An 11947-nucleotide genomic window follows, 5' to 3' on the forward strand; every position below is an offset into this window, starting at 1 on the left:
AGATCTGGGGCAGGGTACCAAAAAAATGTCTGCAGCATTGAAGATCCCCAAGACCACAGTGGCCTCCATCATTCTTAAATGGAAGAAGTTTGGAATCACCAACACTATTCCTAGAGCTGGCCGCCCGGCCCAAAAAACTGAACAATCAGGGAAGAAGGGCCTTGGTCAGGGAGGTGACCAAGAACCCTCTGGTCACTCAGACAGAGCTCTAGAGTTCCTCTGTGGTGATGGGAGGACCTTCTAGAAGGACAACCATCTCTGCAGCACTCCACCAATCAGGTCTTTATGGTCGAGTGGCCAGACGGAAGCCACTCTTCAGTAAAAGGCACAATCGCCCGCTTGGAGTTTGCCAATAGGCACCTAAAGGACTCTGACCATGAGAAACAAGATTCTCTGGTCTGATGAAACCAAGATTGAACTCTTTGGCCTGAACGCCAAGCATCACGTCTGGAGGAAACCTGGCACCATCCCTACGGTGAAGCATGGTGTTGTCAGCATCATGCTGTGGGGATATTTTTCAGAGGCAGAGACTAGGAGAATAGTCAGGATAAAGGAAAAGCTGAACGGAGCAAAGTACAGATAGATCATTGATGAAAACCTTCTCCAGAGTGCTCAGGACCTCAGACTGTGGCGAAGGTTCACCTTCAAACAGGACAACGACCCAAGGCACACAGCCAAGACAACACAGGAGTGGCTTCGGGACAATGGCCTTGAATGGCCGGACTTGAACCCGATCTAACTTCTTTGGAGAGACCTGAAAATAGCTGTGCAGCAACGCTCCCCATCCAATCTGACAGCTTGAGAGCATCTGCAGAGAAGAATTGAAGAAACTCCCCAAATACAGGTGTGCCATGCTTGTGGTGTCATACCTAAGACTCAAGGCTGTAATTGCTGCCAAAGGTGCTTTAACAAATTCCTGATTTTAAATGGTATGAACAATTCTATTCATATAATTCTATTATATTTCTAAAAACATTATGGGGTATTGTGTGTAGATTGATGAGGGGGAAAAAAACGATTTATTCAATTTTAGAATAAGGCTGTAACCTAACAAAATGTGGAAAAAGTCAAGGGGTCTGAATACTTTCCGAAGGCACTGTAAATACCTGATCATTCTTGTATCTCTCAGATATAGGACAGACACATCAGAACAAACTTCCTTTTTGTTTTTTGTGTTTTTTTACTATCTCTTGTTCCATGTAGTGACTCATTCACTGTGTTTCTATTGGCTAATAGCAGTAATGCATTAAAAAAAAGTCTATTTTTTTTTATACCTTCTTAAAATTCTAAATCAAATAGCTAAATGATCCTTGGTATCTTAAAACAATTCCCCCACCTTCTGGGCTTAGACAGGGCTTAGACTCTAGACTAGATCTTTCTCAGAATTCTTTTGTGGATTTTTTTGTTGTTGTGGCTTTTCTCCTCTTCCCGTTGCTTGGCAACTGGGTAAACACGGACACTGGCTCCGTTCATAGAGGTGAGGCTTTATATCACTCTCTGAGGGCTTCCACACTGGACACACACACAAATGAGTTCTAGCCCTGAGTAAACAGACTGATCAAGGAATTGACTGAAAGATTGTTCTGTCTGTTTCTCAGGAGGCTTTTTTTTAAAAACCATTTATCTTCTACTGTCAGTATTTGCTTTTTACATGTACATGCAGGCAAATCTGAAGTGGCACCCTATATTGTGCACTACAAAAGTAGTAATAGAGTGCCATTTCAGACAACGGACAGTTGGCTGGAGATGTATACAGGTGTCCAGTGCTAACCATTGCCTTGTCCCCTGTGTCAGGTGAGGAGCCGGTGCAGGTGGGTAGTAAGGCCGGGCTGCAGGTGACGTGGGAGAAGATGTCCAAGTCGAAACACAACGGCCTGGACCCTCAGGAGGTGGTGCAGCAGTATGGCATCGACACTGTCCGTCTTTACGTCCTCTACGCTGCTCCCCCTGAACAGGACATCCTCTGGGACATCAAGAGTGAGTTACACGCACCCTGTGAACCCCCCCCCCCCCCCCGTTGTGGGGGAGTTTAATTATTAACGTCCAGTACGGATGTTTATAATGTGTTTTGGCAGGCTTGTCTGTGGTGTAAAGTGTATATGTCTTGTCCCCGTCAGCGGACGCTCTGCCCGGGGTACTGCGATGGCAGTCTCGTCTGTGGGGGCTGGTGACCAAGCTGAGGAGTGCTCGGCAGGATGGGGACGTCCCCAACCCTTCGTTGCTGAAGAGAAAGGAGCAGGCAGACGCCAGGAAAATCTGGGAGAACAAGAACTTTGCCGTGGAACAGGTAGAATGTCCACGCTACATATCAGCACCCTTAGAATGTTACTGAACATTCCTAAACACAGAGAAGTCGTGTTTTCATTATTCTACTGTTTGTGTTGTACTACCCACCTTTACCAGTAGGTGTCACTAACTGTAGACTGAAACTGCCTTATCATGCTCAGACCTTATACCTGAATATGTAAATGCATTGAATATTTGTATCATCCATGTCTTCTTACGTGCGACATTTGAAATGGGTATTTGTCATACCAGTATTAGTCTCTCTCTTATGTTCCCGCTGCAGAGCTTGTCATCAAATGTTCAATTAGTGCTGCAGGTTTCACTTTATTTTTTTTATTTTACCTTTATTTGTGGTGTGTGAATATGACACTGGAGGCCTCCCGAGTGGTGCAGTGGTCTAATGTACTGCATCACAGTGCTAGCTGTGCCAGTAGAGATCCTGGTTAGAGTCCAGGCTCTGTCGCAGCTGGCCGCGACCTGGAGACCCATGGGGTTGCGCACAATTGGCTGGGATATCCTTGTTTGGCCCGGCAGGGATATCCTTGTCCCATCGCGCTCTATCGACTCCTGTGGCGGACAGGGCGCAGTGCACACTGACATGGTCGCCAGGTGTACGGTGTTTCCTCCGACACATTGGTGCGGCTGGCTTCCAGGTTAAGCGGGCATTGTGTCAAGAAGCAGTGCGGCTTCGCTGGGTCGTGTTTCGGAGGACACACGGCTCTCAACCTTCGCCTCTCCCAAGTCCGTATATATAAATAAGAAAAGATGATGACGCTGTGTTAACTATAGCACCTTATCGTATTCCATGAGGAATTATAGGCTACGTCCATACTGTGCATTTTAGCCTCAGCGTTGCATAACAGGAGAAGCTGCTGTTGTCATTTCATCCTGGGATCTATATAGTAACCTGAAACCACTCTCAGGTCTGGCAGCCCAGAGCAGAGAATGGAAATTGATTTGATATCCAATAGTGACGCTTTCACACTTTATAAATAGCCGGCTTGTGTTCCAACTCCCTCAGTGTGGTCGGTGGGGTTTGATTCTCTTCTCGCCCTTCAGAGTCCGTGCTGTTAAAGGGCCCTGTGCGTGTGTATGGCCCGGCCCACCCTAAGCCCCCCCAAAGCCACGGCCATCCTTCAGAGTCCGTACTGTTAAAGGGCCCTGTGCGTGTGTGTGGCCCGGCCCACCCTAAGCCCCCCCAAAGCCACGGCCATCCTTTGATCCACCCTCTGTCTTTGACCTTCTCCCAAAGGCCCGTGCCAAAAGGGTTCTCTTTCCCAGAAGACTTAGCTGTGGAATGTTCACATGCGCAGCCTTCTTGTTTTTAAACACAGTGTGAGCCAACCAGTTATCAGAACCATGTATAGTGATGACATGGAGAAAAAGCTTTTATCCTCTGGTCCTATTGTTGTTTTCCATTCATCACCATGAACCATCACAGGCAGCTGGGAGGTTCTCCCTGATACTATCCCTTACCACAGGGAAACATTGTTTTAGAGGGAGAGCGAGAGAGACACAGAGAGGGAGAGCTAGAGAGACACACGCACACACAGAGGGAGAGAGAGACACACACACACACAGAGACACACACACACACACAGAGAGCGAGAGAGACACACACAGAGAGAGCCACACACACACACACACACACAGAGAGACACTATGGCTGGATATGATGCCACTGTGACCAACGTGTCTTGTGTTTCCAGGTCACAGGTCACTTCACAGAAGACTTCCTCCTGAATGCAGCCATCTCTCGACTCATGGGACTCACCAACACACTCTCTGTGAGTAGACACCGTGTGTGTGTGTGTGTGTGTGTGTGTGTGTGTGTGCGTGTGTGTGTGTGTGTGTGTGTGTGTGTGTGTGTGTGTGTGTGTGTGTGTGTGTGTGTGTGTGTGTGTGTGTGCGTTCAATCTGACATCTTTCTCTGTCCCTCTCAGAACGTGTCCTCTGACGTGCTGCAGCACAGTGTGGAGTTTGAGGAGGCTCTCGCCACGCTGTGTGTGATGACCGCTCCCATGGCCCCACACCTGGCCTCCGAACTCTGGGCAGGTGGGCCACACACACACATTGTGGGAATGAATTAATAAATAAATAATGGACAATAATATGAATATTTGTTTTCATCAAAAGATGATGTGTCACATGATGTGTTGTCATGTGAGTGTTGCTATGACGATCCCATTCCAGAGAGGGAAAAGGAATAGTCTGCTACATTCCTAGTGAGACAGAGACTGACTGGAGAGTAGATGAGAGGACCGTATGGAAAGATGATGTGGGTTTGGAAAGAATCCAACAGGAAGTTACCTCAGGGTGTCATGTTGATGGGGCCTCTTATCTAACACACACAACGCTCTGCAACGCCCTGGTGATGTCATCCCAGTCCATTGAGATAATTTGTTTGTGTGTGGTGTACCCATGTGAATACTTCAAGAATCTGAGTTGATGAACCAAAATAGGCATGAAAAGCTATGCAAAGTCAAGGTCTAGGAGTTCAGTACACAGTAATTTCACAGGAATCTCCTCCAGATTGTGACTAAATATCCCCTGAGCCAAACTGAGAATCCCCAGCCCTATCACATGAACAATGTAGCTGATGCTGAGTCAGGACAAAGGTTGACCCATGTGATCTGATGGTATGAAAATAGCCAGAAGAGGAAGTGTGCCCCCGCACTGTCCAGTAGAACATCCCTCTATTGTCAAATACACAGAAACAAGCCCTCTCTTGAGGGGCTGGTGCTAGGGGGCTGGAAATAGGGGCTGTGGGGGCTGGGAGTAGGACTGGTAATCTGGGGCTGGGAGCACTGGCGTGCTGGGATTAGGGGCTAGGGGACTGGGGGCTGGGAAAAGGAGCTTGGGGGCTGGGAAAAGGAGCTTGGGGGCTGGGAGTAGGAGCTTGGGGGCTGGGAGTAGGAGCTTGGGGGCTGGGAGTAGGAGCTTGGGGGCTGGGAGGAGGAGCTTGGGGGCTGGGAGTAGGAGCTTGGGGGCTGGGAGTAGGAGCTTGGGGGCTGGGAGTAGGAGCTTGGGGGCTGGGAGTAGGAGCTTGGGGGCTGGGAGTAGGATCTAGGGGGCTGGGAGTAGGATCTAGGGGGCTGGGAGTAGGATCTAGGGGGCTGGGAGTAGGATCTAGGGGGCTGGGAGTAGGATCTAGGGGGCTGGGAGTAGAATCTAGGGGGCTGGGAGTAGAATCTAGGGGGCTGGGAGTAGAATCTAGGGGGCTGGGAGTAGAATCTAGGGGGCTGGGAGTAGAATCTAGGGGGCTGGGAGTAGAATCTAGGGGGCTGGGAGTAGAATCTAGGGGGCTGGGAGTAGAATCTAGGGGGCTGGGAGTAAGATCTAGGGGGCTGGGAGTAAGATCTAGGGGGCTGGGAAGACTGGGGGCTGAGCGTAGGAGCTAGGGGCTGGGTGCAGTGGTGGGGAAAAGTACCCAATTGTCATACTTCAGTAAAAGTAAAGATACCTTAATAGATAATTACTCAAGTAAAAGTGAAAGTCACCCAGTGAAATATTACTTGAGTAAAAGTTTTTGGTTTTAAATATACTTAAGTATCAAAAGTAAATGTATAAATAATTTCAAAATGTGTGTGTGTGTGTGTGTGCGTGTATGTATGTATGTATGTATGTATGTATGTGTGAATATATATATATATATATATATATATATATATATATATATATACACTGCTCAAAAAAATAAAGGGAACACTAAAATAACACATCCTAGATCTGAATGAATTAACTAATCTTATTAAATATTTTTTTCTTTACATAGTTGAATGTGCTGACAACAAAAACACACAAATATAATCATTGGAAATCCAATTTATCAACCCATGGAGGTCTGGATTTGGAGTCACACTCAAAATTAAAGTGGAAAACCACACTACAGGCTGATCCAACTTTGATGTAATGTCCTTAAAACAAGTCAAAATGAGGCTCAGTAGTGTGTGTGGCCTCCACGTGCCTGTATGACCTTATATATATATATATATATATATATTTTACATATATATATATATTTGTAAAATATATATATATATATATATATATATATATATATATATATATATATATATATATATATATATATATATTTTACATATATATATATTTTACATATATATATATATATATATATATATATTTTACATATAGCCAGGGGCTACAATAAAGGGCTATAAAAATCAAATGTGATTGGTTGATTGCTAGTTTGTGACACGTTGTCTTCCCCTCCATTCAGGGCTGAGCCAGGTGAGGAACCCCCTGAGCCCTCTCCTCTCCCGCGGAGGAGACGTGCTGCAGCAGCCCTGGCCCACCCCAGACCCTCTGTACCTGGAGACCCCTGATACCCTGGAGCTGGTTGTACGGGTGAGGCTGTCAAACGCTCACTACCACCTGGTAGTCAAGGGAAAGGGGGATACCTAGCCAGTTGTACAACTGAATGACTTCAACTGAAATGTGTCTTCTGCATTTAACCCAACCCCTCTGAATCAGAGAGGTGCAGGGGGCTGTCTTAATCGACATCCACGTCTTCGGCGCCCGGGGAACTGTGGGTTAACTGCCTTGCTCAAGGACAGAACAACCCTATGTACATAGTCATTGAACACTGGTCACTTTAATAATGTTTATAGAATGTTTATTGTTCTGAAATCGTATTGCTCCAAAATCATTTATTTGGATCACTGAGAAATAAAGCGATTTGATGACTTACTTTATAGGTACATACTGTATTCTCAACATAGCTCATCCATATAACTACTGCTGTACATACCTTCCTACTTATACACTGTATGTTGTTCATACTGTCTATGCACACCACGTGTTTATATTCCGAACTATGACATGCTCATTTCTTCTTGTTATGGGGGATTATTTGTGTGTTTGTGTGTTAGTGTTGTACTGTTAGAAACTTACTGCACGGCTGGAGCTAGAAACACAAGCATTTCCCTGCACCTGCTTTTACATCTGCTGGTCTGTTCGCAACAAATAAACATTGATTTGATTTGACACACACACACCTCTTACACACTCAATCCCCTTTCACTCACACACAGGCCCATACACATGCCAAGGCACAAAGCCCTACAGAAAATGATACAGACTGAAAGAAAGTAACACTCCCACACACTCACAGGCATACTCTTGTGTAAATACTCAAAATTGTACTCGCACTCCCTGGAACCAAAACAGCCATAGCCCCATTCATGCGCTCACTGTCTGTAATTTACACAGAGCCTATGATCATATGGCTTGAGAGGGAAAGTGTGTGTGTGTGTGTGTGTGTGTGTGTGTGTGTGTGTGTGTGCATGCAGCCCAGGATGCCTAGGCAATCAGCAGGCAGTCCAGCTGTGGTGGCGGGGTCACAGAGTCAGCTGCTCAAAGATCGAAGTCTCTGAGAGATCCCTGCTGGGGGGAATCAGAGTCCTCACACACACACATCTCTAAACATTGACTCCGATAATGGATAATAGCCAGCTAAAGACTGCGCTCATCTGAAGTAGATGTTTTCCTCCTCTCATGGCCTGTCCCATGAGGGAGCTGTAATCCTTTCAAACACACACACAGACACACAACCGTTTACCTTTCCACGGTACACGATCATCCCCCCCCCACACAGACACACAACCGTTTACCTTTCCACGATACACGATCATCCCCCCCACACACAGACACACAACCGTTTACCTTTCCACGATACACGATCATCCCCCCCACACACAGACACACAACCGTTTACCTTTCCACGATACACGATCATCCCCCACACACAGACACACAACCGTTTACCTTTCCACGATACACGATCATCCCCCACACACAGACACACAACCGTTTACCTTTCCACGGTACACGATCATCCCCCCACACACAGACACACAACCGTTTACCTTTCCACGGTACACGATCATCCCCCCCACACAGACACACAACCGTTTACCTTTCCACAGTACACGATCATCCCCCCCCACACACAGACACACAACCGTTTACCTTTCCACAGTACACGATCATCCCCCCCCACACACAGACACACAACCGTTTACCTTTCCACAGTACACGATCATCCCCCCCCACACACAGACACACAACCGTTTACCTTTCCACGATACACGATCATCCCCCACACACAGACACACAACCGTTTACCTTTCCACGGTACACGATCATCCCCCCACACACAGACACACAACCGTTTACCTTTCCACGGTACACGATCATCCCCCCCACACAGACACACAACCGTTTACCTTTCCACAGTACACGATCATCCCCCCCCACACACAGACACACAACCGTTTACCTTTCCACAGTACACGATCATCCCCCCCACACACAGACACACAACCGTTTACCTTTCCACGGTACACGATCATCCCCCCCACACAGACACACAACCGTTTACCTTTCCACGGTACACGATCATCCCCCCCCACACAGACACACAACCGTTTACCTTTCCACGATACACGATCATCCCCCCCACACAGACACAGTAACACACACACACAGACACACAACCGTTTACCTTTCCACGATACACGATCATCCCCCCCACACAGACACAGTAACACACACACACAGACACACAACCGTTTACCTTTCCACAGTACACGGTCATCCCCCCCCCACACAGACACACAACCGTTTACCTTTCCACAGTACACGATCATCCCCCCCACACAGACACACAACCGTTTACCTTTCCACGATACACGATCATCCCCCACACACAGACACAGTAACACACACACACAGACACACAAACGTATACTATTTCTCCCATTGACCCTTTGGCACCTGTATGATGATGATGATGCTGGTGTTGGTTGGGATCTGGTCTGAGGCCTTGATGTGTGTTTCCCCAGCCTAGCAGTGCTAACCTCCATCTCACTGGGACTCTGACAGACTGAGGCCTTGATGCGTGTTTCCCCAGCCTAGCAGTGCTAACCTCCATCTCACTGGGACACTGACAGACTGAGGCCTTGATGTGTGTTTCCCCAGCCTAGCGGTGCTAACCTCCATCTCACTGGGACTCTAATGACAGACTGAGGCCTTGATGTGTGTTTCCCCAGCCTAGCGGTGCTAACCTCCATCTCACTGGGACTCTAATGACAGACTGAGGCCTTGATGCGTGTTTCCCCAGCCTAGCGGTGCTAACCTCCATCTCACTGGGACTCTAATGACAGACTGAGGCCTTGATGTGTGTTTCCCCAGCCTAGCGGTGCTAACCTCCATCTCACTGGGACTCTAATGACAGACTGAGGCCTTGATGTGTGTTTCCCCAGCCTAGCGGTGCTAACCTCCATCTCACTGGGACTCTAATGACAGACTGAGGCCTTGATGTGTGTTTCCCCAGCCTAGCGGTGCTAACCTCCATCTCACTGGGACTCTAATGACAGACTGAGGCCTGGGTTTGGCCCACAGAGCAGGCCAACACACACACGTGCACTCTCTCTCTCTCTCTCTCTCTCTCTCTCTCTCTCTCTCTCTTTCGCTCCCACTCTCACACACACAAAAGTGCACACATGCACTGATTAATTACGAGCTTATCTTAACACACACAAATACACAGATACCATACACATAATACACACACTCATAATTGGGAGAAAGCTTAGACTTGACCCAAACAGACACACACGCTGATACACAAACATACAAAGACTGGAAATGAAGAATAAAGGTTCCTCCTACTCCGCTGTAGAGGATCTGACTGCCCAACCCATTTTCACCACAAGCTGGCTGTTTTTAGACAGCTCAGGTTACACACACAGTTTACTGAAAGGAGTGGAGGAAAGGCATATGCATGTTCTATAGTCCCTGATGTAATTAGAGCGCTTTCGATGCAGCCACAGCCTCCACTAAGAGTTGTCTCAGTCAGTGTACATTATTTAATATGTCTGGACCAAAGTTTGCTCTCACTCAATGTTAACTAGCGATGTAGAGTATTTTATGGGAGGAGGTCAAAGTATTCAGGTTTGTGCTCTTAACCTTTTGGGTTTTCTCTCCTCCTCCCTTCCATCTCTCCCTTTCACCTCTCAGATCAACAACAAGGTGTGTGGGACAGTGTTGGTGCCTCGACAGGTGGCCCAGGATACGGAGCAGGTACGGGAGCTGGTTCTGGGGAGCGAGCTGGGACAGCGTCTCCTAGGAGACCGGACCATCAAGAAGGCCATTCTGTCCCCTAGGACCGCCCTCATCAACTTCCTCATAGAGGAGTGACCACTCGATCCTGGATGCTGATTGGTGGACTTTCATGTCAATCAGAAGACCGCAGCCACTCAGACTTGAAGGCAGGGACATCATGTGAACGGAGGGATGAAAGACTATTTATTTGAAAATTAAAACAACTAGTATGAACAGACATTTTTGTAAAAAAAAAAAAAAACATCTTTAGGATGAGAATAAAAGGATATATTTTGCATTTGGTCTGATCTTTTGTGAAATGTATAAAGCTGAAGAGGAAAATGTGGTGTTTGTGCTATAGAACCTACAGAACATAGTGCTGAAACTAGCATCATGAAAAGCTGATGAGTGAAATGGGACATCTGTCTGTCAGTTGTAATACAAGGAGTCATACACTGAGACTGGAAGTGTTTTCAGACTGGATGACATGTATCACTTTCCCCTTGTCACCATGGTGACACCAGACCCTACTCCAGTGCAGAGGGTTGTTTTGCAATCTGAAGTCACCTTATTAATATACTGTCATGCATGGGTACAAGGTGATATGGCTCCAATGTGCCTCTAACATCTGTCCCCAGCTATTCAACAGGTGAGTGAGGATTAAGCCACATAGAGTCCACTGATAAATACTGATATTGTGATGTGATTAGGTCCCACTCATGTTGGCCTCTCCATCAGTGGCTTCCAGTTCGAACAGAAGTGCTGAGGAACATTCCAGAACCAGGACCTCTGGCCTCAGTGGGAACACATTCACCTTCCATTCAGAACACTAATTCCATAACCACACAGAACTCCATGTATGTTGTTGAGACAGACTGCAGCAGGGACAGGGACAGATAGGACAGGGCTCAGGACAGCGTGAGTCAGCCAGACCAGAGAACAGACTGAAAGGTGTTGATTCCAGTCTGTAACTGTCGCAACAAGAACATAGAGGAATTTGACTGACGATGTCATCAGCGTATTGGCCAATGGATACAGGTTGCGACTGGGTTGGATTGATGGGGTCATAAGAATGGGACGGAGGTACATGAAGTGACGAGGACACAAGTTATTTGAATCCAGTCACCCCTTACCACAGCCCATTCATTGCCGGTCATTAACATCATCTATCAGTGAGCCACCTCATGGCTTGTAAATGAGACTCTCCTTCACAACATTTATATCTCCCCTTCCCTGTCATGTATACCCCAGTGACTGAGCACAGAGTCCTCTGTCTAACATCTACTGACTCAACCCACTACTGGTTCTAAGTGAATCACTCAGATCATGTTGCTGGCAGGCAGGACGTTTTATTCCAGTAGCAATTAAAAGGGTCCACCACAAAATGGACAGCTCCCTTCAGCAGAATTAGACATGCATTCTGAGTAATCAGGAAGTTGTCATTTGATTACCGGACTCTATGTGATGTGCCAGTCTCAAGATCAGTCAGTACCCATCTCTTGTTCCATCCTGACCTTCTATGGTCCTTTTA

General features: G+C 47.0%; 1 protein-coding gene across 1 annotated transcript in view; it reads left to right on the plus strand.

Moving 5' to 3' along the window:
- Window positions 1-10714, plus strand: part of lars2 (leucyl-tRNA synthetase 2, mitochondrial) — a 50106-nt gene extending 39392 nt beyond the window's left edge. Inside the window, exons 16-21 of the mRNA XM_029743515.1 lie at window positions 1795-1977; window positions 2118-2287; window positions 3996-4073; window positions 4230-4341; window positions 6530-6657; window positions 10333-10714. Of these exons, the coding sequence (XP_029599375.1) occupies window positions 1795-1977; window positions 2118-2287; window positions 3996-4073; window positions 4230-4341; window positions 6530-6657; window positions 10333-10512 (851 nt within the window). The 3' untranslated portion in view covers window positions 10513-10714. The remainder of the gene's footprint in view (window positions 1-1794; window positions 1978-2117; window positions 2288-3995; window positions 4074-4229; window positions 4342-6529; window positions 6658-10332) is intronic.
- The last annotated feature ends 1233 nt before the right edge of the window (window positions 10715-11947 follow it).

The sequence above is a fragment of the Salmo trutta genome, chromosome 3 (genome assembly GCF_901001165.1).
Source record: "Salmo trutta chromosome 3, fSalTru1.1, whole genome shotgun sequence".
Lineage (NCBI taxonomy): Eukaryota > Metazoa > Chordata > Actinopteri > Salmoniformes > Salmonidae > Salmo > Salmo trutta.